The sequence below is a fragment of the Pezoporus flaviventris genome, unplaced genomic scaffold (genome assembly GCF_033815535.1).
Source record: "Pezoporus flaviventris isolate CSIRO_AGI_PZ_B2104156 unplaced genomic scaffold, CSIRO_AGI_Pfla_v1 ptg000029l, whole genome shotgun sequence".
Lineage (NCBI taxonomy): Eukaryota > Metazoa > Chordata > Aves > Psittaciformes > Psittacidae > Pezoporus > Pezoporus flaviventris.
In genome coordinates, this window is record NW_026892577.1 from 7,512,135 (window position 1) to 7,539,781 (window position 27,647).

The 27,647-nt window shown below is 41.1% G+C and overlaps 1 protein-coding gene across 5 annotated transcripts in view; it reads right to left on the minus strand.

Annotated features, from left to right (window-relative positions):
• ADD3 (adducin 3) overlaps positions 1-27,647 on the minus strand; it is a 100,953-nt gene that overhangs the window by 12,237 nt on the left and 61,069 nt on the right. For 4 of the 5 annotated variants that reach the window (XM_061458803.1, XM_061458798.1, XM_061458801.1 and 1 more), the window contains 4 exons: positions 15,848-16,071; positions 2,182-2,320; positions 547-698; positions 350-430 (listed from right to left, as the gene is read on the minus strand). In XM_061458803.1, the coding sequence (XP_061314787.1) occupies positions 350-430; positions 547-698; positions 2,182-2,320; positions 15,848-16,042 (567 nt within the window). In that variant the 5' untranslated portion in view covers positions 16,043-16,071. Of the gene's footprint in view, positions 1-349; positions 431-546; positions 699-2,181; positions 2,321-15,847; positions 16,072-20,369; positions 20,528-27,647 lie in introns of those variants that run through there. The other variant, XM_061458799.1, reaches the window with a different exon arrangement.

Consider the following 27,647-nt stretch of genomic DNA (forward strand, 5'->3'; position numbering starts at 1 on the left):
ACTCCTGCAGAGTCATTTCATATGTATTACCATATTGTCAGGTTATAAAAAAAATTGTTGTTCCACTGAGGATATTTGATGAGCTTCATCAGATGGGAAAAAAAAAACGTTGCTGCTCCACATTGAAGCTGAAGACAAAGCACCAGAAAGCGAACCTAAACCCAAGAAGAAATGCTGAGGACAAAGGATGCTAGTATCTAAATAGTTCATCAGCTTTTCATCTGGTGGGTAAACATTAAAACCCAAATAACAGCATGATTATAGTTTAGAAGACCATTTCAGCAGCTACTAAAGTTTTTTAGGTAACAGGTTAAGCCTTGCTGGTTATTGCAGCAGGTGAATCACATACCAAATTAGAAGCTGAAGCTTCAGAAAAGGACAGACCTCTTGGAATGATTAGAATATGGTCATGTTCTTTGCTCACTCTTACCTGCAAAGGAGGAAGAAAATGGATTAATGATCTATTTTTGAATACGGATTATTCAGGGGGGAAGTTCAACTGAATGAGTAGGTAAGATTCCAGGTTTTGGTCTCTAAAATACTTACTGTGATATAGGCATTTGGCAAATGTGCCCACCCAAACAAGTCTGCCAATCTGTATAAACTGGCTAACTTGCAGCGAGTAAGTTTTTCTCCCTTAACAAACGAGGAGGTATCTACCCCAGGTAGATCATTGATGGGTGTAATCATCCCATGGCCTGAAAAACAGATTAAAAACCAAAGAGATGATGACCAGTTGGACAATTAAATAACTCCTAGTTATACCATGACTTTCCAGAAGGCATGTATTTTGATTGGTAGCATAGCAGTACCAACAATCCATACACTGGAACTGCACTGCTGGGATTTCTAAGATCTCTACCAAACCCTCTGTTATTTTAAGCAGCAATCATACCCCAAATTTCAGTTTTCATCTCTTTTTCAAAGACAAGAGAAGTGAAATAAAGGTTTCCTTTGAAACACCACTCAGATTTGAAGCTCTCTCCTAATTCAACATCCTATTTAAGACTGGAACTGTGCTATAAGACATTTGTCACTAATGAAGTATTTTTACAGATTACTTTGAAAATGACAGGAGAACACACTCCTGCTGGACTTGTGACACCAGTAAAACTAATCTGAAAAGATGTTTCAGTCTTAGCACTTAAATTTAGTCCTAATGAAGAAACGAGAGTTCTCAAACACTTAGATCACTTCTTAACAGTCAAATTATTGAGATCAAGCTATTTCTTTGAACTGTGATTACACAAACATGTCTCTTTCCCCTTCGTGAATGTATGATATCCCTTTGAGAGCTCCAACCTTTGCTTACAGGGAAAGTTACAACCAGAAGAGCTAAAAATCATTTTGGTTTTCAACAAATAAGAGTATGCACTTGGAGATTAGGCTGCCTGTCTGAGTCCCTGGGCAAACACAGCAGACGCAACAGCTGGACCCACAGTCTCACTAACCAAACAGAGACATGGGGATGAGATTATTTGGATTCTCTGTTGTTCTCTTCTACTTGTTTTGTTAAATGAACTCCAAAGTGTCATTTTGGGACCAGTTCTCAAAAGATTCTGAATGCTGACAGCTGCTGCTGTACTTGTAAGCTCCCATATGATGTCCACCCACAGTATTCAAATTGACTTTAATGTTTCAGCTCTTCATGACTTGGAAAGAAGAACTTGGGTGTTTACTGCAAGATCCTAGCGACATCTTTGTAACTAGAGTGCATACTACAACCTGTTTTTAACTGTGGGAGCTGTTTATGTAATGATTCACTTTGACAGTCTATTCTTTCCCCTCTTTTTCTTAAATAACAATTTATATGCAAGAGTAGGAAAATAAACAATCTTAACAGGTATGTATTTCACATCTCAGTTTGTGCTCATGTTAAACAGCTAATAGTAACAAGGCACAGTGTTTTGTTCCCTACTTCAGTTTAACTTTTATTAGCAAATTCTAGAATAACCGAGTGTGAGGATGCCAAACATCTTGGATATCACCACACAAATCAAGGAATTTGAGAGAAAGAAGCCTGAAAAGCAAAGTTAAGGCCACCATCTGTACTTCTTCACAGCTGAAGCAAGCTTTGACAGAACTTTCATTCAAAGAAAGAGGAAAACCCAGCATTACTAAATCCTGCTGATAATAAAAAAAGGAAGAGCAAAAGTGCAATTATACGTATAATTCACTTACTGAGTGACGATGCGGAAAAACCTGCAAAAGAGCTTGCTGTAATGTAGTCAGCAATCTGCTGTAACGCAAGCAGTCCAGTGGGGTTATTGCCCTTCTTCATCTGTTCCTGAATAAGGCATTCCAGATCTTCTCTAAAAGCCTGTAGAAACATTTGAGAATCATCAAGGCAACCTGGCTTTGATAGATGTAAATTATAGGTGGGGCTGGTAGCTTTGCCTGTTATTAATGCTACACGAAACTTCCCCCTAGACCTTGTTTTTATCTGCTTATAAGTTTGCCAAACTTTTAACCATTCGACCTAAACTTTGTATGTTAAGTACTGGCAATTTTGGGGGCGGGAGGAAGGAATTCGGTCACAGAGTGCTAACAAAATAAAATGTATTTTTGTAAATAACAACAAAACCAATTTTTATCAATAATTAAAGAGTTTCTCATATTTTGGAAGAGGTACTTGACATTCAATCAGCTTTTAGTGCTGGATGTTCTTTTAATTCAGTAATCCTTCTGAAAATCCATCCAACTTGTGATAAAGTTATAAACAACTGGAAAACTGGAGCTCATTCACGCTCAAGTAGTATCACAGACATGTAAAAAAATAGAAGGGAAGTTGGGATGTCACCTCCTCCCTATTTCTCTCCTTCTCCCAGAGGGAAAACACCTTCCCCCTTGTAGAAAATGTCTGGAAGTCCAAGAAATAAACTCTTGCAGAATACATCATGAGAAAGCTTTTCACAGTATCAAATTTAATCCACTATGCACTGTGGACAAAGCCTGTTCCTTCCAGATGACAGATTAACCACTATCCACAACAAACACCTGTCCTAGGACTGCTCCAGTCCCGACATTTCTAGACTAAGTAAATTCAGTTCCCTCAGAATTTCCTTATGGATTATATTTTCTAACCCTCTCATGATTTCCTGGCAGCAGCTTCCAGCTTTTGTCTGAATCAGCAGTATGCAAAGCTGCACACAACACGAGCTGAGGTGTACTGCGAATGCTCTTGCTGGTTCATTACAGAAAGACATTTGGTGTCTTTAACCACACAGCTGACTCCTATTATAACTCCAGGCTATTCCCTGTATGTAATTGCTCCTTTCAGTTTGCCTTCCTTATCACAGTACATGCTTTCAGTTAAAGAACAGAAAACAGTTCTACATGGTAAATGTAATTTTTCACTGAATTTTAATTCAGTGCTCCAAAACACCCACTTTGTTGGGTAAAATCCACCAATCTCATGACATAGCCACTTCATCAACAGGTTTTGAGAGAGTGCCACCCCAATAAAACATCTTCAAGACTCTGCTTGATATGGCCTCCCAGTTGGACAGCTTAGCATCTATAACTACACTTTAATACCCAAGCTTTCAGACAGTCATGCTCTTTCTTGGAGTAATCTTGTTGGGATCATTTGTACCCGAGACTCACCAGATTTCCACAAGTACAGCCTCTAAAATTCATGCGTACTGACTATGCCGTGATCTGTTACACAGATCTCTTGGTGTAGACCAGACTATGCATGCAACATCCTCCACACAACTAAACAACCTCTTGCTGGCCTGAAGATACATGGGCAAATACAGCTTTTTCTCTTTAGCAGCTGCTCTAGGTAAGATCTACGCAGCAGGTGAAAGGAGCAGATGGGGAAAAGGAAAGAACAAACCCGGAATCAAGTGAGGAAAGGAACCTAGTTGGGACAAGGAGAAAGGAAGTAAGTGGAGGTATGGGAGGTGCATCAGCACTAGAAGCACATAAGAGAAACTGATGGGAGGTAATTATGGGGAGGTAATTGCCAGAAAGGGAAATAAGGATTTGTGGAAAACAACAAGTGGTTGGAGAAAACATCCTGACTTTCATCCTTCAGCAGGTGACTGTGAAACAGCTCCAAGGATGGCCATTATCACCATGACTCCACGTGTTCCAATGGCAGTGTGGGTGCCATCCTCACTTGACAAACCAACAAGCACTGTGCCCAGCCCAGAACTCGAAAGTGGCCACAAGAAGTCACTACATGCAGAGCATGTTTCTTTGCCCCTCTTGCACACAGATTATAATCGCACAGGTACTAATTGCACGCAGCAATACACAGGTACTATCTTTTAAGCATAGCACAGTTGTCTTGTCCCCATGCCTCATCTGACACACAGTGACTAGTTCTCACTAGGGAAGAAATTTAGTGTATTTTTCTCTTCTTGTGGCTCAGCATGTGGCCCTGTGCCTTTTTTGCATGCTACACATACTCTGTTGAGGTGACAATTATTGCTTATCTCAGATTTTCTCTGGGCAGATAATTACCGTAAATCCAAGTGCTTCACAAGCATTAATTTACTAATCCCTGAAACATGCCTTTAAGGTACAGCAGGGCCCAGTCATCATTTCCACAGAACAGCAGCAAGGAGTTTGAGTTCGGATGATTCCACCAGTCTGGGACATTCATTCTGAGAGGACCAGAGGTCCATTTGCAGAGCACTGTAGCTTCTTACATACTCAAAGCACACCTCTTGGTGCAAGTTCAAGTGCAGCACTGTGTGTTCAACATGCTGCCATACCTCAGGGTAACAAGGTGGATACACAGAGGATCACAATCTGCAAGAACAGGTAAACAATGATTGAGAATCACCCATGGCATCCCAGTTTAAATCCTTATGGTTGGCTGGTACCTGAATCTGAGCAACTCGCACTACAACCAAAGTGGGTTTGAATGAAATTTGGATGTGTGGGATTTAGACAATCCCCTGTAGAAGACACAAGGATTTTTCACTTAACTAGAAGAAAGCATTTTGGTGGTCAAACAGCTCACAGTGGATAGAAAAAGGAGTCAAGGTCCAACCTTTATGATCTACCAACCTGCCTGAAAGTGCAAACACTTCGATAAAATAACAGAGGTTATGTCCTTGGCCCTTTGCACATGATATCCCCCACATTACAGAAGGTTCCCCCTACTCCTCTACACATAAACCACACTTCCGAGCAGCCACCATCCCAACGCCAGCTCGCTTTTCTGATAATGGTTCACCACGAAGCCATTGTTTTATGGCACTTTCTCCTTCTGTTCCTGTGATCTGTTAAGACTGCAGAAAGAAAAACTGGCCAATATATTTCAGCAGCAAGCTACACTAACACTCATTTTCAAATTCTGTCATTCCAAGATATTCAATTACTTCTCAAATATTCCTGAAAGAGGCCCCCTGCAAGAGAGCTCTGCCATTTCACACTGCACAGATCAAATGCTCTTTCACTCTTGTTTATAATACATACACAAGGAAACTGCACATCTGTAGTCTCCCGGGGGCCATATGGAAGACAGAATACATGAAATTCATGGAAGTATTTGCTTGGGAGGAGGTGGAGAAAAACAGTTATCTGCATTACATTAAATCTCTTTCATTTCAATTCAACAAGGACTATAAAAAGGATCTGCAAAAGCATTCACAGTAAATTCTTATTAGTCATCTTCAGATTTTACTTTTTTTAAACCTGTACGAATAATATTGCTTCCATAGCAGCAAAAAATGGTAGTGTAGTGTATTTCAGGCAATTTTTATCAGAAAGATTTGTATTTCTTATTGTATTTCATGCTATTGTCATTCTTCTGAGCTTTGTTTTGGCTCTTTAATGTTAACAGCAATATACTATACACTTGCTGAGACTACTACACATAAGGAGCAAATACGGAGGTTTGGGATGAGGTATAATAAGGTGAGGCTATGGATGAAGTGTATCAAAATAAAGCACACTATTTATCCATGTGCTAGCATGCAACCATGTTTTCTAGCAGACTGCAGCTTTCAGTGTCACACATGACTCATGCACATTTCTCCATGAATATTTATGAATATTTCAATACTTTTTGTTTACTGCTACAGCCCTTTAAAACTCGGACTTTTCTATGTCCTTAGATAACCATCTCATGTGCTAACATAACCTTCCACCTTTGGGAAGGACAGGCTTATATGAAGGGCAACACCTTCTTCTGGACAACAACTTACCTTAAATATTAGCCATTACATGAATAACATTTATTGGAGCTTTCACTGTACAACACTGATTTCTGTAAAACCACTACCATGGAGGGCTTTGATTTTGGCATCTGACCCACTCAGCAGCAGGAATCTGCTTCTGAAAACCTAAGCACAGCCTGGAGACCAAGTGGTTTGGTTTTGCTTTAATTCATGAGACTGTAACATATATATATGGCATTACACTGCAACTGCCCACAAGTGACCAAGTAAAAGTCATGCTTCAGAGAGACGTTTTCAGAAAGATGACAAGCACTCTGCTCTGGCACAAAGCTGATATTTTTCAAGCAGAAAGGCCGTTAGTAATTTCAGATGTAGTATTTGACAAGAAAATGCTGACAAAACTGTACTGTCAGATGAATGAAAAATTATGTTATTCAGCTGTGTGCTCAGCATTGCTCAAAACCAATAAAGTTTCAGCTCTGGGATTTAAATAGCTCTTTGGGTACCTGTGGGGTTTATAGTTTGTTTGTTTTAAACCACTAAAACTTCAGACATCAGATGATACAATAAGAGCAGTCACTTTTTACAGTGGAGTCGAAGTCCCAAAGCAAGAAGCACAGCACCTCATGGCTGCTCATCAACATGGTTGCACCACTGCCGGACTTGGGGCCACCCTGCCTGTGCCTGTATGGATGCCACAGCAAAGCTGCTGCCTGGGTAACCCACCCTGCCAGCTTGAGAATCATTTTCTGTTTGCACAAGCATCCTTCTGCCTTCAGTGAGCTCACCTGCACATCTAAGCACCAGTATCCCTCCCCCTGTTTGTGCTGGAACAGCGCTTTGAGCATCCTGCTACAAGTTTGCATAGAAAACAGCCTATGGTAAGGAAACTGGGCCCCTGACAGCTCTTGGAAAGGAGGTAAAGCAACATTTCAGACAAGATGCACAACTAGGAGGATGCTGAGCAGAGCTTTTATTCACCTGGGAGCACACCCAATAGCCTGACCTCCATATGCAGCAGTCTGCAAACTCCCCTCCACTACTACCAGCTGAAGTGGTTGTCTCCAAAACTGCAGTAAGCTGAACTACACTGCGTTACACCAGAGGAAAACATAGTTTTGCATTTATACCATAAGCCAAAGCACCTCCTGCACAGCCAAGCCTACCAGCTGCTGGCCCAACTACCCTAAGCTGGTCTGCTTCCAGCTTACCCATCTTCTGAATGCCATTCCACCACCTTGCACTGAGACATGAGCTACTAGAGTGAAAATAAACAGGGCAGCTCAGCCTGTTCCTAAACCCATTTCTAGAACTCCACTGATTCTAAACTTTCTGCTTCTAAAACTCCACCCAGCTCTTTTACACCAGCTTAGATAGGCTTGCATGCTACTGCAGCCTGCAGAACAGATACAGCTTTTCTTACTGAGTCATTAATTGCATGATTAGGTCAAGGTCTTTCTAAGATCGTAAAACTGTGTCTCCAGAAATAGTTGCAATCATCTTCCAAATACACATCATAAACTCTAGCAGCTGAGATGCAAAATCTTTTGACTCAGACCTTAGGGCTCTCCAAAACTCAACAGTAAAGTTACAAGCCTCAGTTCTGACTCACTTACTTCCGTTTTCATTCAGGACAGTCCAAGTGTGAGCTGACAGTGTAGATGTGGGTTCTTAAGAATCAAAACAACATTTGCATGTCCTAGTTGACAACTGGTATTTTCCAGTCAACATAAGAAGAAAAACCAGAATAACCAACTTGCTAGAATAACCTATTTTACCTGTATACACATCTCTATATATAGCACAAAATAAGAATGTAGCTAGAAAATTGTAGTATTAATCTCTTCGGCTTGGTAGGCAGATCTCTGAGCACATTAAGAAGTATGCAGGTTTATATCTTTCTATGCTGTTTCTTGTTTGTTGACCACTGGTTTCTCCATGTACTCCTTATTCACTCAAAAGAAGTAGAAATAAAATGATAAGGAAAACAAGTGTCTTTGTAAACGGACAAAACAATGGTATACAGGTAATCTATAAGTACTCCACACCACTGCAAATATGTAAGAGGAGAAAGCACATGCTCACATCAGGAGTAATTACAGTAAGGTGCAAACAGTTTGATATGTCAGTCTACAGGAAAGTAGCTAGAAAAGTAATGTGAGGTCCCTACCTTTAATAGCAACACTGCTGTTAGCCTAGAAGCTGCAGAAGAGTAAAAGAAACCCCCTCATCCATTTTCACTCTTGCCCATTTTTGATCAGAGTTTATATACTTTAAATCCATTTTTAAACACGGTCTAATTCAACTTAGCTACATACAAACGCACTCACACTGAGTCTCTAAGCCAAATCACCACCACTGAAGGAAAGGTTTAAAAGAGCTTAACTGGTATTTTGTTCCTGAGAGCACTCCTGTGCTGGAAATGCAGCAGCCTGGGGAGAAGACGACAGACCTTCACCGAAAGAGCCGATGTGGCTTTGTGACAGGCTGCTTCAAGACCGCAGTTCAGATACAAACAACCGGTGCCCTAAGTGGAAAAGGGTGGAGCTGGCCACAAAAAAACCGCCAGTGAGTTAAGGCTGGTGGGGAGAAGATAAGAGTCACACAAAGTGTTTGTTAATGCCATGAAAAGAAAAAAAAGGGAGGGGTGGGGAGCTTCTGTGTTACAACAAAAAGAAATGGGCTCAATAATAAATATGGGGAAACAGGTAAAGTTCTAATAATCCCTTCACTTGCAGTGAAGCATGTGGGTATCTGGGCTGGATTCAGTGACTCAATCGACAGCAAGCCAGTCCACACACACTGCTCAGCCTGCACCAGTTTTTCTGGCTCCTTGACTCTGGTCCACACCAGTTCCCCCCTGTGAGCTGAAGCAATGTTTACTCCTGCGATAAGCAGCCCAGAGATACCCTATGATTAAATCAAAACCTGAAGCACTGAACTCCTCTGCAAAGGCCATCTTCAGCACAGCCAACTCCCACAGCACCAGCAATCCCCACACTTACACAAATGCTGCTCTGCATTCCTCCCTCGTGTTTACTCATGGAGTAAAGCTACACATCTTGCTAGATGGAATGGAGCTGCCAACATTTAAAATGCTTGAAGAAATAAAATTTCAGCTTGACAGGGGTCTTAAACACTTCCAAACAGAATTAACTTCTTTCAGTAAGCACAGGAGTAGGGAATGTGGGAGCACACATGGTGGCAATGCACCATCAAATGATGGGCAGAGCTCTTGCAGGGTGTTCTGGATGCCCATGCCCCTGCAGCCAGGGAGGAAAATCGTCAGTCATGATTTTCCAGGATTATTTAACAGGCAAAAAGGCTTAAAAATTAATATAGATAATCAAGGCCCTTTACCTTTTACATATGTACTGCAATGGAAACCCCCTTCCTGCTCTCACCAGACTGAGTTGATGTCTTTGTTAGACAGAAGTTACAAGCCTAATGACTGAAAGAAAACTTGTAGATTTTGTTATCTTGCATTTTATCTCCTTATCACTTATTATTAATTAATTAGGGATTTAATTCAGATCAGTGTTATTTACCATTAATAACTTCAAATACACATAGGACCATAGGAAAGTCATCAGGCAAAGGAAGATGGATCTGATTGTTTGACAATTTGAATAACCTAAAGAACATGGTCCCAAAAGCACCACAGGATGTGCAGACCCCCCCTCCCAGAAGGCAACAAAAACCTAAACCCAAGCAGTTAACAACCAGCAGGAAGATTATATATGCAGATAGGGGGTGGAATCAATCTGGAAACTGTTGGCATTTATATCTAATGGAAACCACAGTTCAAACTAAATGGAAATGAGAGAGAAGTGAAAGGTAACTCATGTTTAATGTAACAAAGCAGAGAAAAAACTCACAATTGCACTTGTGGTGCAGGACACCAGTATGAAAGATCATGAGAAATGGAAATTAGGCAATGCGATTTCTTAGTTTCTCACGAGGACAGTGGATATCCTTGATTTCAGACAGCATTCCCCTGAGCACAAATTCCCTCTCACTTAAAATGCTGAACTTGCCCAGCCCCCCGATCCAGGCTCTTATGGATATTGTCACAGCTAGGGGGATCTTTATGGGACATTTTGTGGCATGTCTTAAATGACGTGCCAAGCTGAGCTCATCTCCCCTGGTGAAAGAGATGCTGCACAGGTCATATGATGAAAGAATGTGATTAAATAAGCTATTGTGATGAGAGGAGAGTCATGACCCCAGCAGGAAGTCAGAAAGATGTCAGAGAAAACCAAAGCCGGAGGAGGGAGCTGAGATGCGAGAGGCGGATATGTGAGGAACTAAAAGGACTTTTGATATTTTAAGAAAATAAACTGCCCAAAAGGGAGTGGTGGTGTGAAAATATTGGATGTTCACTCAATACAAACCAAAGTGAGCCAGACAACTGCAAAGAGAAGGAAAAAATTAATCAAACCACTCTTCATCTCTGTCCTGATGGGTTGAAAATAACAGCGCTAGAGAAAAAAATTCAAGTGTGGGTGGGTTTGCTTGTTTTTGAGAAGAATCTGCCTGCATGCTGGAGCAGACCCTTGAATAGATGAGTTGCTAAGCTGGACTGTTATCTCCCCTCTTTTCTGGGCAAGAGCAGCTGGCGTGGGAGGCAGGGGGTGTGTGCATGTACAAGGCAGGAAGGAAGAGAGGCACAGGAGAGAAGTACAGTTTTAACCTCAGCGCAAAACAACACTGATTTTGCAATCTGGATGGCTAAGACCTGAGCCAGTGCCCTCATGTAATGGCAGTGCGGAGCCAGATGTGCCCTGAACAACCTGCAGAGCCTTGACGAGTTGGTAAATGCTGTCTAAATCCAACATGAAGTTAAAGCAAAGCATAATGAGATCCTGCCAGTGAAGCACTCAACAAACCAAACAGCTCCAAATAACCGTGTTTCATAGGTAAAAATAGCATGTGCATATTCAATGGGTCTTGACAAGACACACAAAACTTTCACTGGTAAACTGAAAACATAACCCAGGCATTAAAATTCCAATAACTGGGCATTTTTATATTTACATATTTCAGCTGTTCAACTCATCACTTTATACATAGATTTGACTACTCCAACATTTTCTTACATCAGTAACAATAACAAGATGTATCTCGTATCAGTATGTCTTCTGTATAAGAGCGCATCTTCTTCCACTCTGACCTGTAGCTTTTCTTCAAATACAGTGATATAAAGTGGATATAAGGTACTCCTCAGTGCAGTTTAAGCAGTGATTCTAATTTCCTCTCAGGTTACACACAGAGTCCTGTTAGCTAAAGCCTGTAGTAAGCTTTCCTGCTGGTTAGCTAACTGTTTCACATGATTTCACTCGACTGGGAGCAGTGCGGCACTGCTGCACCCAACACCTTCCCTGGCCGCTCAGGGAGCTGCAGGGAACTTCTCCCTTCTGTATGTTCATGCAGCTCCTCAATGCTGAACTTACTCTTCAGTCTTCACACACCAAAACTGCTCAACCATTGCTTTTTTGTTTTTAACTAAGTGTTTTTGATTCTTCTAGTTGCCATGGTAAGGGCACCAGAGAGAGATGAAGGCCTGGAGGACTTGTATACCATAACTGAAAGAAGTGTTTTGATGAGACAGATAATAAATGTTTCCTCTTTGAAAAAGGCAGTTACTCTGTATAACAAACAGTATGACTGTTCAGCATATAAAAAGACAAAACTGGTTTTAATTTCAGAATTAAACTGGAAAATCTAACCCTCACCCCAATCTTTTCAAATTATATGTCAAGTTTCTCAGATCCAACATAAAGCAATAACACGAGTCTTTTAACAATAACAACACAGTACCCGAACCTTCTGAGCTTGCAGATGTTACTGAACTAAACTTATATGGCATTATCTTAAAGATTGGCCAGCAGTACCTCTGGATGCTATCAGGCTGCTCACATCCAGCTGATCCTAATTTCCTTCCACCTTTCTAACACACACAGAACAACAAACAACAGGTCCTATCAGATTCTCCAGGCCATCAGATGCTCACAGGTTACACACAGTATTAAGCAAACAAGTCTGAGAATTCACTGATAATGTCAGGACATTCTTTGTGAGCAGAGGTCATAAAACTCCTATAATTTGCTTAAGACTTATTACAAACAGACTCTAAGACATTAGCAAACATCAGAGATAATAAGAATAGCGTTTCAGTAGCTTTTAAATGATTTAATTTAGGAAAGGGAAATTGCACATCATAGAGGAGTAGTCAGACTGCACATCAATATGTGCATCAAACAGCACATCAGAGAGATGCAGCAGTTTGATGTCTGAAGATGTCTGGCCAGGGCTGTGGCCCTTACAATAACATGCACTGCACAAAGCATACCATGGTTCCTGAAATACATTCTCTAATTTATTTTCTTGCTAAAGGATTTAATTTTCCTACTTGAAAGGAAAAGTCTTGTTAATGAAATAGATGGAATCAGTACCTAAGCTTCCTAGTATATGACAGAAATTAACCCTTTAGTTTTACACCATAAACTCAGAGAAAGCGCATGTTCAAACAAGCCCACCTCAAGTCCATGCACGCTTGTGCATTTTTAAGAAATGTAGCAAGGATAATACCTACATCTCATATTTACTAATACTTGCCAGAAGATGAGTCAATGACTATTTCTGTGATCTGAAGGCATATATTAAGACTGGGTAAAGATATGAATGCGTATATCTAAGAGTGAGTGACTGAACAAGCTCTTCTTTAAAACATGTCTGATATCCTCTTGTCCTCTCCTTCCAAACATCTTCAAACTATTTCCTTCTTGCCAACTGGAATAAACCAGAGAAGCAAGAAAGCTCTATGCAAACTGCTAATGCAGTGTAATTCTGCAGCTATAGAACAAAAAGAACAAAACCACTATGTGCAATACCCATTAATTCAATCCTGAAGCTGTGTTACAAAGACTGGTAACAGGAAAAATAGCTTTTGGCCTTTTTATGACAAATATACTCAAGAGGAGACAAGGTACTTGTTTTCTATCCTGACTCTCATGAACACTGGAACCTGGAAGAAATAATGCAGTTTCTATTCCCAAATCCGAAAATGAAATTTGCTTGATAGATATAGAGTCACTGTGTTAAAAATTCTTTTATTTCCTCACACAAGAAGCCACAGCAGGGTTCCTCTAAACTTTCTATATCTAGAAAAGAGACTCTAAAAGGAGATACTTGAGTAAAAATGGTAGTTCAGACACCTCCTCTTCGTGCCTGATCACACACTCAGCTCCCACGCTCCCATTTCTCCCTGGCAGATGCCAAGAGCTGAGCAGGGCCCTGGCTTATTTGGACAACTGCTCCCTCGCACAACAAAAACTTGTAACTTATTGGCAGCTCCGAACAGTCACTTTCCGAAAAGTGCTGGGCTCAGCTTCTCTTGCAGCAGGACACTAACAGCAGCCCGGCAGCATTTCGTCCCCCAGCCTCCAGTTAAAACACCTACCTAGACTCAAGGGTTGCCCCTCTTCATCGCCCTCCCTAAAATCTGCATGCTGATTCTGCATCCATTAAAAAAATACCCACAGAGACTGCGGCAAAGGGACATCTATTACATTTGGCAGACTTGGCAAAAGGTCCTCCAAAATGCTGGAGTAGTTATGCTCATCGAATTCAATACTGCAATCAAAAGGACCAAAACCTAACACACATACAAACCCAGACAAGATCAACCTTATCTTTATCTATCAGGCTAAAGATCTAGTCTTTACTGTGAGTTCTGGCTACTCACAATGTGAATATTTTAACAGGAAGCAGCATGCTCCGATCGCATTTTACAGTCGAGTGTTAACATAAAATTATCACGATTGAAAAGTTATGCAAGACTTCCTTAGAGTATTTTCTTTATAAAAGGACCTGGCTGCAAACCCAAGCTTGCACAAATAGGCTTGAAAGTAATAAATTCCTTAGTCAACAGGTTCACATTATACTCAGAGCACCACACAGATCCAAGAGGCACTCCAGGACAACACTTTAGCAAACAATCCTGTTATTCATGGATGAGTATAATGGGGTGATTACTAACAGCTGTTTGCAATCTCATTACATAGAATCGTAGAATCATAGAATAGTTAGGGTTGGAAGGGACCTTAAGATCATCCAGTTCCAACCCCCCTGCCATGGGCAGGGACACCTCACACTAAACCACATCACCCAAGGCCTCATCCAACACGGCCTTGAACACTGCCAGGGATGGAGCATTCACAACCTCCCTGGGCAACCCATTCCAGTGCCTCACCACCCTCACAATAAAGAACTTCTTCCTTATATCCAATCTAAACTTCCCCTGTTTAAGTTTTAACCTATTACCTCTTGTCCTGTCACTACAGTCCCTAATGAAGAGTCCCTCCCCAGCATCCTTATAGCCCCCTTTCAGATACTGGAAGGCTGCTATGAGGTCTCCACGCAGCCTTCTCTTCTCCAGGCTGAACAGCCCCAACTTTCTCAGCCTGTCTTCACACAGGAGGTGCTCCAGTCCCCTGATCATCCTCGTGGCCCTTCTCTGGACTTGTTCCAACAGCTCCATGTCCTTTTTACGTTGAGGACACCAGAACTGCACACAATACTCCAAGTGAGGTCTCACAAGAGCAGAGTAGAGGGGCAGGATCACCTCCTTCGACCTGCTGGTCACGCTCCGTTTGATGCAGCCCAGGATATGGTTGGCTTCTGGGCTGTGAGCGCACACTGAAGCTGGCTCATGTTCCTTTTCTCATCAACCAACACCCCCAAGTCTTTCTCTGCAGGGCTGCTCTGAATCTCTTCTCTGCCCAACCTGTAGCTGTGCCTGGAATTGCTCTGACCCAGGTGTAGGACCTTGCACTTGGCATGGTTAAACTTCATAAGGTTGGCATCAGCCCAGCTCACAAGCGTGTCAAGGTCAGAGGAAGCACCCCAACTTACAGTGGAACTGAAGGGAGAAGGATCTGTAAAGCTGCTTAACCCCTTCCCAGTTGCGTTACCCTCACTACTCACATCATACCCCAATACCCCCAAAGGCTCACTCTCACACAGACCTTACTCTCTATGGCTTCAAAATACTCAAGGTAACAGTATTACTTTTGAATGTATTCATCAGGTTAAAATAAAAGCATACATTAAAATAAAAATTTCAGCTGAGTGTGTTTCAATAGATTTAATAGTGTTTTACGTAGCCTACACAAGTACTGAACTTACACAACCAGAAGATGAGCACCAATATGGCCAAGTACTGGTATGATCACCCCATGGACATGAAAAGAACATACAGTCTAGCTTTTAAACAAACTTAACCCAATTATGAATGTTAATTAAACCACTCCTGATGCAAATGATAGGTTAATATTCAAACCCAGAAAGCAGAACACCATGTAATGCCCTAATTTGTTCCTATTTGACCAGTGACTCCTTCACTCTCTTCCCTGCCCCGAAGTTTTCATTAAGCCCCCTGCAGCCAGCCAGATCTTTTTACAATACTGCAATGAAGCATGAGAGAATCAGGAGAAAAACAACACAATAAAGGCTGCTTGTTCACAGACAAAACACTGTGCAAACAAGATGCTGGATAATCTGTTTAGTGACTCTTCTTAAAAGATAGTCCAGAGATATTCTAGCTAGCTGTGACATCGGTTTCTCTTTTTTAAGTCTCAAAAAGTTAATCAGGAATCTCAGAAAGTAACACTCTTTTATTCTCATTCCCCCTCAATCCCACTCACAGGGCTCTGCAGTATCTGAGTGACTCTCTTCCTTTGCTCCATCATATTGAAGTCCTGCCTCAGGTCAGGAGACATGTTTCTCTCCCTGATATACTCTGGGTCATTCTCGTTGATGCGATCAAAGTACCGCTCCTTGTGAGGCATCGTGGCTGAGGGAGGAGTAGTGATCACCACCTGGCTGGCATCAGTACTCATGCTTCAACGCTGCAGGTGGTAGACCTCACCTGAAACAAATAACAAAGGGGGAAGAATGATTAACAATTAGAAGAAGGGCATTGAATATGACTTCCAAGTCTGGACACAAATGGTGCTGTTACTCATCTCTGCAGAACAACATCTAAAATGAAAGGGGAACAAATGAATTATTATCACAATCAGAAAGCTGAGGAAAAATTCTAGAACACTGTTTAAAAACCACAGTTTTATGATAGTGCATAACCAGCTCTACTCAAGTTAAAATAAATCCCCAACGGCATACAATTATGACATTCAAAATGACCATAATATATTTTATGATAAACTTTCCTGAACCATTTTACATTGCACTCATCACCCCCCAAAGTTTTTACATAGCTTTCCCTCCTGACATGTTCAACCGAACATGGTCAGAAGACGAGGCCTCTGTTTAACATCCACTCAGAGTTCATCTTCAAGCTCAAATGAAGACATTCCTCAATCAGAGCATTTCCGCAGCATCTCATAACCCCAGCTTAAAGACAAGACATGAGGATGCTTAAAGACTGCCAGGGGATCTCTGCAGAGCCCTGGCTGATGCCTGCACTTTCAGAAGACACTTGGAGACACTGACGGAACTGCAGAAGAGGACGTAGGCTGGGTTGCACAGGACTGAGGCTGCAGGAGATTTAGCTTTTCTCCTCTTACGTGCAGTTGTACGCAAAGATTCTCACTGAATCTCATTACATTAGGAAAAGGAAAACCCCAAACAACCAACAACTTTCATGTCTTGGTAGAAAGCTATGCTTAAAATCTCATTAAAAAACCTGATAAGCATTTGTAAACACAAACAGAACTGGATCAAAAGCAAAAAAGCAGACACCTGAATTTTCATACAAAGAATGAGGCTCAGAAGCACACTCAAGAGTACCATTCCTCAAACAGGTCCTGAAGAGGGATGTTTTCTCAGGTTTGAGGAACAAAGAGAAGTAAGATTTGTAGGAAGAGATAGTGTATTATGAAAATGCACCTTAACATGCAAATATCTGCATTCAATAATAAATTTAATATAAAAATATTTGCATGCAAATGTATTTGGTATGTAAATAATTCACATCTTCAGAGGAAAAACAGCCAAACCTGAAAGAATGAGAGTTGTCAAGCAGTATTAAGCAGCGTGGTTTAACATTATGGTATCAGTGGTTTAAAGTGTCCTTGTGCTCTATGGTACAGTTTACCCATCCCTCATTTGGGTCAGTGCAACTACTATTCGGGGTATTCTGTGAACAGTGAGTGATCTGACATGGAGCACCCGAACTCCTCAAACTATTACCTTGTATATTTCCCAGATGAAACATCTGGAAGTCCTCTTAAAACCAGATTAGCAGCACAAGCCCTCCTTCTGCTGCAACAAGCCCTTTTGGTCCTTGTTCTGAACCCTCTGCTGTGCAGTCACGCCATGAACCAGGCTGGCAGGAAGATCCAAATTGTTCTGCAGCCAGTTTCCCACACTGACGCCCAAATGGCTTTGCTGGCATGCTGCAGGTTCAGCACAAGAATGAAATCCTGGGACACTGCAGCCCTGCCACCAAATCTGAAGCTCCAGACAGAAAACGAGACAGATACCACCTACAAAGCTGGGACAGCATTAGCAGATAAGATACAGAAAAAGCATGTCTATGATTTGCTTGTATATTACAGATTATGATACAGTTTGGGATTGAGATGAAATACAACTAACACCCTTCTAAAAGAAAATGCTCCATGAACTCCGACGCTTCATTACAGAGGCTTTGGAATCATACCAATGAGATCTGCATTTGCTGCTTGGGTGCAGTACGATTTCATTCTGTATTTGCTGACTGACCATCAAGAATCCTGCTATGTGTGCTCAACCTGGGGATGCTGGGGAGAAGACAAGGGATTTGCTGCAAGTAAATAAGGGTTTGGGAAATATCCAGAACTATGAAAACAGCTTATTTTTTTTTCTAAAGAATGAACTATTGTGTTTTTCCAGCTGGGAGCACTGAAGCGGAACGATAAGCGTCTTGGGACAGCATTTGGGGATATGATCACAGCCTGGCTTCCCTCTGTTCAGGTTAGAACAGATACCCTTATAAATGTAACCATGTATTATGTCTCCCTTTCCCCCACAAAAAGAAAGGAGAAAGGTGGGGTTTAATTAGGAGAAGAAAACAGCATCATAACAAGACACAAAACAATGAGCTCACTCTTCAAATGCCACAAGGTATGAAGAGCTTGCAACCTCTCAAGCCTACACTGTTCTCCATCTGTGTCAGGGTAAATACCTCCATCCAAGCCAGAACAGCCACCTCCCAGCACCTGCTGGGAGCTGAAAGCACTCTAGAAATACAGATGGCAAGATCCTTGCTCGAATCGGCAACCAGCTGTGACTTCTGCTCTTCTGTTACTTCTTCCCAGGAGCTGCCATATCCAACTGTTTTCCCCAAATGCCCCTGAATCCCATTAACCCCAAGTGCCAAACTTGCTCAACTGCTGACCCACTCGGTTCGTTGGACCGACTACACGCATGTCTGAACTTCAAAAATCTAACTCTTATTATTATAGGTTTACAGGACACAATTAGTTCAAGTCTGTTACTTTACAATTCATTCTTACAGTGACAGAAGAGCCCATTCATCTGTAAAAAGACACAAATGTGCCTGGCAATATCTAAAATCCCACAAAAGAGATTTTTCTAATTGCTCTGGACTTCATTTTCCCCCTCTTTCATTTCAGACTGGTTTGTTACCTCTAGCCATTATGATTACAACATTAAAGTCCTTGTACTACAAAAAACCCTCCGTTACTGAACATAATATGGGTATTGGGTCCAGTTGTTCTTATTAGGTCTGGTTCAATGCCCGCTCTGTTGGGCTTAGGCTGACTCTCATATAACCCCTACTGTTCAGCTAGAAAATTTTCAAACAAATCAGCCATTCTTTTATAATTTATTTGTATCTTGCAGCAATATATTTTAGAAAAGAGGACATTTGTTGAAAATATGCTCAGCTTTTGGGGATTTAAATCTCCATACCTCTTTCTTAGCACAGAACAGGCAATGACTTATAATTAAGTATTTACAGAAAACCTAGATCTCAAAATCTGTGAATTCTGACAGAGTATTCTCTCTCCCTCCCCATTTATTTTCATTAGATTCTTTTGCTTAGAAGAAAAATCAGCTTTGCTGCATGGATATTTTTGGCCTTCACACCTTCCCATGATGTTCATGAATTAAAGAAAGTAAGCAGTACAGGCTAATGCTTCCTTTTGCATGCTACACTCCATAAGTGGTTCCAGAGACTGAGGCACAGGTGAAAATGAGAGATTACATACCCCAGCAGCAACAAGGCACTACATCTGGTCAGAAAGGACAAACACGGTGAAATCAAACCTAAACTAGTATCTGATTTTGTCCTGGTGAGCACCACCCATCACTCTTGCTCAGTTGACACACCCATTTTAGCCCACGTTTTGGCCTAACACGAACTTTGCTGTCATGCCAAAAAGAGATTCAAAATATAGGGAACTACAGATGGGAAAACTGCTCTTCTACTACTTTGATGGAGGGGAAAAGAAAGATAAAAAGAGCAACGCAGGATGTGTAAGTTCTTCTCTACAGAGAATCCCTGTAAAATCTGCTGAAAAGTCTTTTAGGGGCCTGTGAAACGAAGCTCAAGCTCTTGCTACAGGGTAACTTGTTCATCTAACTCTGCTTCCTCCTGTCTAGTTACGCCTTCCAGATGAACTGAACTCTGATACTGCTACAAAAGAAAACAGGTCATGTCCTCGTGCTTTGAGGCCTTATATAGCTCATGGGTTTGGCCTCTATATTGTTCTGTATTTTGTACCTGTAACTGGGCTAGAGAGAGAAAGTAGCACATTTCACCTCTGTCAGGAGGCTATGCACATCTCTACTTAGAAGTTCTACCTAACAAAAGCTTTCGATTTATCCCAGGATCTTGGAATAGTTGGTTTTAGGCTGCAACATTAAATTCTGAGCATTTCCATCTGATACTTTGTAAAGTCTAAGTAACATGCTGTGCCGCTTTTGTTGGAATAACTGTTTTCAATGTCACATTACAAAAACAGCTCAAAAATAATAATGAGGTCAGAGAAACAAGGAAAGAAAAAAAAAAGAGCAAGAAACCAAATGCAAGGAAAATCTACCTTGCCAAGAACACCCCAGAAAGCACTGACTTTGCGTATTTATAGCTTTCATAATGTACAGAATGCATATAAAAATAAATACTACCATAAGAGAAAGACGGAGCAACAGTAAAGGGATCAAATCATTAGCTCACCTAGCAACGAATCATTAACCTACCTTTTATGCTGATGTTTTATGGCTGGTTTCAAACATCCCCATTTCCTCTATGCAGCACAATCCATCAGTTTGAGAGTTTCCAGCACGGCAAACCAGCAACATGTACACTGCATCATTAACCGCTACAGCCAATCTCAGGTCTGAGCACTCGAGCTAGACTACACCACATCTGAGCCTTTCTTTTTTCAGGAGCACGTTGTGTTATTCTGCTCTTTCTGTTTCTCGCCTGCTTGTTTTTAAGGAACAGTCTGCTCTTTCTCCCCCCTCTCCTGTATCTTGTCTGCCAGGAGACTTGTTGGAAGCAAAATGGGTGTCTCTTGATCTCAGTTCCAGCCTCCCTGTGAAACAGGCAGGTCCCAATCTGAATCAAAGATTTGGCTTTAGGGAACACTGCCAGCTACATACGTAAGCTGGCAGAAAGAAAAACACTTAACTGAGGGAATGATTAAGAAGGACAGGAAAATATGTAGAAGAATACGGACTGAGGGTCACCATTACTGTCTTCTGGCATTGGAAAGCCAACTGTTCTTACTCCTTCCTTAAATTTTGGCAATGAGGTATAACTGAGTAATTGCATCTGTTCTAGAGTAAAAAAAAATATATATATTTGGATAAAGACCTCAAAACTCATTTCATTTTTTTATTCTCCTGATCAGGACATTAAATACCACAAATATCTGACAATGAATTAGCATATTCATTTTTGTTTGAAACCCAAACCAATGGGTTTGGGTTTCATTTGCCAGTCTCATGTTACACACTGGTAAGATGATTAAGGTGTGAATTCAGATGTTAACACTTTCTAAACGCCATTTGTGGAACTGAGAATACTTCTGCTCCACTAGATAGGCAGCACTTGTTCAAGATCATACTCACTGATTTTATTAACACATGGTGATCCTGTACACTAGCACTCAAGTTGAACTGTCAAACTGCACTCTTATATTTACACAAGGTAATATTTGCATTAAAAAAATAAAGTAGTCTCACCTTATCCCAACCCGTTCAGTCTTTCTCCTTGCATCTTCCCTTCAGGTTCATACCAATAGGTGATTGTACAGCCAGATGATGGAACTTGTAGGAGAAACTTACTCTTTGGCTGAGTTTAAAGTGCTGGTTTCTCTGTTGTTTTTTTTGTTTGTTTGTTTGTTTTTTTATGTTGTTTGTTTAGGGTTTTTTAACTTGATTTATTTTGAGCTGCATCAGTTCTCCCTGCCAGCTAATTGCACATCTACACAAATGTTTGTTCTGAAACAAAACCAGGGATGATACAGGGGTGTCTAATACTGCCTCTTCCAGTGGCAATGCAGCCATAAACAATTTGTCATGCTACAGCCCCAGCTGGTTATAAACCAAATATTCTAACCCAGTGCTGTGTATTTAAGTCTTTCTGCTTTTAAACAGAGCAAGCTAATAAAATAACCATCACGCCCCTTCAGACAGCACATTAAAGAGACTATGTGACAACAGGATATATTTTTTCCTAAGAAATAAGACCTTGGGTGTATTTGAATCTTGGGTTTGTGTTTCTCTGTTAAATCTAAAGTGCAATTTTTCCCAATTATATAGTGCAATATTAAAGTCAACATAAATATTCAAGCTGTGCAATTCACACGTTACTCAGTATAAACCGGAACTGAGCCAGCTACTCTTTGCTGTCAAAAAGTAAGATAACACAGTAGGTTGCTGACAGCCAGCCACGATACGGGGGTTATACCTGCACCTTTAATTGAAGATGCAACATCTTTTTCTTCAACTAAGGAGAAAGGAAGACTCCTTACAAAGACTCCTTATCATGCACTCAGCCTGTAGTAGGTGCAGCCTGCACCTCCACATTTGCAGGCCAGCCTGCCAACATTTTGCAGTGCAAGCAGTGAGGGCAAATAACCCCAAGCCCAGAGTGATGGACTGATGTATCCAATATGCTCTACCACATGGCCATAAGTGCTATTTGCATGTGTTAAATCTCATAAATGAGCTTGTATGCTTAACTCTATAGACCCAGGGTACTTTAACCGTTCAGATTCTGGTATTCCCTCACTGCTGTCTGTCAGTTTTTAATTATCCTTAATGATTCCCTTGATGTGGGACCTATTCGGTTACCCTTTTCTGGATGATAGTATGAGAAAAGACAAAACCAGTTTCATACGGACAACCTCCATAGAGTTCAGATCCAAGGTTCACCTTGCCCAGTATAGAACCTCCTGTGCTGAGGAAAGGCTGTATGTAACTTGGCTGTTTCCATTGCTGCATTATGTGACCCTTAAGCAGTCAGCAGTGTAGAGACTTCCTTGCTTCGCTCCATAAAATGATGGTTTCTTGTTTTACAAGCATAATGTTCAGGTTGTGCTGACAACGAGAACATTTTGAGATTATAATGTTCTTTACACAAGAGTCAGGTCAGAACAAACCCAGCCACACAAGCAAACTGGTGACAGAGAAGTAACAGAGGAGGAACTCAGAGTTTGTTGGTGGAATGACGCACACAGGTGCTCCTGCACTGCAGCAAGAAAGGGACGGCTGCACCATGAGAAAACACTGAAATGTCAGAGTAGCAAATCAACATGTCACATGTTGGTTATTCGCTATAAAACTTCATCTACTGCTGGATAGAGTTTGCCATGCCAGTTATCTATGACAGTATGATATAAGCAAATAAGAACTATTCATTTGTAACTTAAAAGAGACACAATAGATTGTGTCACTAAACCCTTGCTTTAAGAGAAAGAGGTCAGTCACCCACAGATATTACACTGCTGTGTTTTTTCCTTTTTTCTGAACTTGTTCTTTTAAAAGGAAATTTTCTCTTTCATAGCTACATTTCCTCCTTTTATTTACTTGTTATTTTTAATAACAACCTGTTTCAATGCAATTTCCCAGGAACAGCTTTAAAGTTGGGGTACATTTTGCTTATATGTAGGTTTTATTTAAGTATCTGAGTGTACCCATACTTTGAAACCTGCACTATGAACTGCTGATACTTGTCACCTCTGCTTGGGTGCACAGGGTTACTGTCTTTTGAAATGGTTTTGAGTCTGCGGACAGGGACTATTTCTAAGGCAATTTAAAATAAATCACCTCCTTAAATTGAGTAAAACCACCAGAACAGCTAAAAACTTAAATTATTTGTTAAACTGCAAATAGCTTCTGTACTCACTGGACTTGAAAAGTGTGTCAGTCGTAACTCACACCCACTTTTCTTCTGTTTCTCTTTCATCTTTTAGGTTATACTGAAGTTCATGAAAAAGCACAATAGAAATGAGTTCTGTTATGAGGATGTAAGTTTATCTTGGTTTAAGCTAGTTTTCTGTAGCAGCATTAAATTAAAATTTCATGCACAGGATATGAGATCACTTGAAAATACCTGAACACTGCTTCTATCCAAAGGCAAGACTGCTGTCCTCACTGTAGCAGAAAGCTAAGGACATGTACAGAAGCTGCCAGGGGAAAGAAAGCCTCTCTCTTTTATGAGATAAAAGCACTAGCTCTTTCCTAACACCACCTTAAAGCTTAGACATCATAGAGAATAAACTATGCATCCAAATTTAATCACTTTTAAAAGCATATGAAGAATGGTTGGAAAGGACCTTAAGGTAATCTAGTTCCACCCCCCTGCTATGGGCAGGGAATCATCTCTAAACAGTAGTTCTAGCTGATGGAATCACAGGAACACATGTGTAACTCCAGCGTGACAGCAGGCCATAAGACCACAGAAGGTCCAGGCACTCCTGAGCAGCTCCCAGCAGCACAGCACAGTTCAGAGAGCTGGACCATGGCTCAGCACGGCCCTGATGGGCTCTCCCAAACCAGCAGAGCATTTCAGCTCTTGCTGACCTTGTTTTGTTACCCTTCTTTTACAGCTGACAGCATTGACCCACCCATGTCAAACCTGTTTGGGTGCCTGGAACAAAATAATACATATTATTAGTGAGTATTTAAATAATCCATCAGAGATGTCAGCACTTGCTGGGAATTAATGTCCTGTATTTATCCATTCCCAATACTAACTGATACCCTGACGAGTCAGTGTCAATAAGGGAGACAAGTGAAGTCTGATATTTGCTCTGCAAGTAAATTATTTGTGTTTGAACTTGAGCCATGGAACCCCTCAAAATAATGTTAGGGAGCTTTAACCCCAAATGCATATTTCAGTTTTATTATAAAACCAGAAATGAAGATGTAAGACATAAATAAGGAATAACTGCTTTTCACTATGGTTTTAAGGATTCTGATGAAATGCAAAATGCTGCAGCACCAAAGCAGCTTCAACTAACTTTTGTTTTTAAGTCTTATCTCTGCTTATCTCCATAAGCACTTGTGGCTAAGTTAACTAAAAATATTTCACGAGTCAGTAGACAACAGAGAGCTAAATTAAAAGATTACATTCAGTTAGTACTTATCCGTATTAAGCTGTGAAAGTACGCAAACATGCAACCCCCACACACAGACAAGCAATGGCTGGAAAATCTGCCTCACTCCTTTAAAAAGATGAAACCTAGGTTCCTCCATAATAAACTATGAACTTAGCTGTGAGGAAAAACATGTAACTATAAAAGGTGATTGCAGTTAAAACTGTTCACATTTTGCAACTCTTTCTCTCTCGCAATTCAAACCCTCCAACTTCCTTTGGTGCCTCTGAACTGCACAGATGCAGGGGGAAGCAGCTTCATCCTTTATGCAGATCTACAGAGTTATGGAGTAGAAGAAACAAGTTTGTCATGCAAATATTTTTTTAAAATCCCATTGATTTACACCAACCTGGAAAGCACCACTGGAGTAACAAGGGCTAATCCCAGCAATCTGCAAGAATCATAGAATCAGAGAATACTTAGGGTTGGAAAGGACCTCAAGATCATCCAGTTCCAACCCCCCTGCCATAGGCAGGGACACCTCACACTAAACCATGTCACTCAAGGCTCTGTCCAACGTGGCCTTGAACACCGCCAGGGATGGAGCATTCACAGCCTTTCTGTGCAACCCAAGAGCCCTCCTTGGTCACTGGCAACATGCGTGACATTAGAGAGCAGGGAAAACTCTTATTGATCCCAGAGCACATCAAAAGCTTTCTTGATTTATGGCAGCTTCATTATCCTGAGAAATGTCATGGCCAAAGCAGCTGCCTCCTGTGTTTTTCTGGAGGGTCAGAGGCTGCAGTGGTGGGTAACGCAGATGATGGACACGAGGCAACTGCTGGATTTTACAAATGTTCACACGAACAACCCATCTCATGCATGGCAGCATACATCCAAACCTTTTTATAGCCCAACCCCCTGGAGTTCTCCCTCTTCACATTGAGTCCTGATCTTTACCACCACCACTAGCTCAGTGTAGACCCCATTTAATCCCACCACCACACACTGACCATGCAGAATTGCAGCTCAGCGAGCTTCATAACTTGTAAGCCAGGAGTAAGGAACCCAGCCAACAGCTAATCTCAGTGGGGACATTTGTAACTGGAGACTTGAAGAAAAGATGAAATTGTGCCAGGCCTTCAATCATAAAGTCTGCAGGACAAATTGTATCTTTATTTATATTAGGCACCACACCCTGCACGATTCCCCCCAGTTCATCTGGGGAACTCAGAACCAAGTCTACCGTAAACTTAAATAAGGAGCAATAATATGCGTTATGACACCACTATCAGCTTGATGAGGTCAAAATACATTGGCTGGCTTCTCAAAAATGGAATTGTAACATTTTACTGACCTGTGCTTACATTCTCACTTTAAACAGAAAACAACAGCACTGATTTCTGTTAGTTACACCCAAAAACTAAGAATGTTTTAGATAGAACAAGACAGTCACATGTACTGATTTCACACATGAAGAACATGCATAGTGAGAATGCTATGGTTGTTTTAAGGGTTTTTATTGTAATTTAAAAGTAGTAATATTAGGGATCAATGAAAGTGTGAGACAAATTATGCCAGCTAATCCCAGGCACAGGCACATTGCTACTGCCTGGCCATGAGAAGCATGGAAAACAACAGAGGCATCTTGAGAAGAAAGCTCCACACTTACTCTAATGTATGCTCCAAAAAAGCAAGCTACAAATTGAGGTTTAGAGGGAGGGCTCTGTTGGTGGGACTTTAACAGCTTGTCTCAGCCATGAGATGGCATAGGGAACAATTTTCTCACCTCATTCAGTATCCAAAGGATTTTCCTTTATTCTGTTACTGGAATTAGTTTTAACTTAACATATAGGACAAATTTTCCCTTCCTTGCACCATTTGGAAACGTAAATGTTAATCATGCTAAAACACAACATGAAAAAAGTTAACCAATATGCAGAATTCGACTGAGGTTATGGGCACATGCCTACTACAAACAAAACGATCACCTGTAGAGGACTAGAGCTAAGAACAACGTATGCTACAGTTTCTCATGTTCTCCTGGCTGGCTTGAAGAGATCCGGCCCCTTCCAACCCGGGTGTTTCAGCTCCCCACCTCTCAAAATGATATCCCCTAGCTGTGCTAGTACACCTCTCCATGAAGCTATGGTCTAAATTGGATACACAAAGGGATCAGGGTTAAAAGTAATCCAGGGGAAGAGGACAGGGGAAAGTATGGAGCAGAGAAACCCACATGGATGTTCAGGGCAAAGCCAGGCCCTCCTTAAAAGTTCAAAAGGCTGCTGCTTCTTTAGCTGGATTCAAAGCATATTGCTTTAATTATCCTTCCCAGGGGAATCCCTAGGATTTACAGTGGCATAGCAACACTTTGTCTGTATTTACCCACATTGCTCATATTGTCTTCAGCTTGCTTCAAAATAATTAAACTAACCAAACCAACTACCTAACTAGTAAATACAAAAAGTTCCATTTGCAGTCAAAGTTTAACCTATATAAGTATGTACATTAATCTCAATTGACTTGGCCTGCATTTGACCTGCTTTTCGTCTCTGCCACCTTTTGCTCATGGTACCAGAAAAGCAGTTGAACGTAGAGAGCCAAAGGTCTTCTACACCTTCAGGAATGGAAAATTACTCCACTGAATTTCAAGGTAGGCAGTCTGAAGCCAGAAGGTCATTTAGGACTTAACCACAGCACTGAACAGAGGGAGCAGATGTGCACAGAGCCATAGCCAGCATGTTCCTGAACAAGTGCTGAAGATTTACCAACAAAAGCTTTGGTAGGACTCACAGTGAGGGCTATGGTGAGTCAGCATTAAGCACAGTACCAAGAGTAGCGTTTTAAATGCCAAAAGCAGAATATATAAATACTTCAAAACTAGGTTACTATTATTTTCCAGTGCAAGCAAGCAGTTACCTACTTTTAT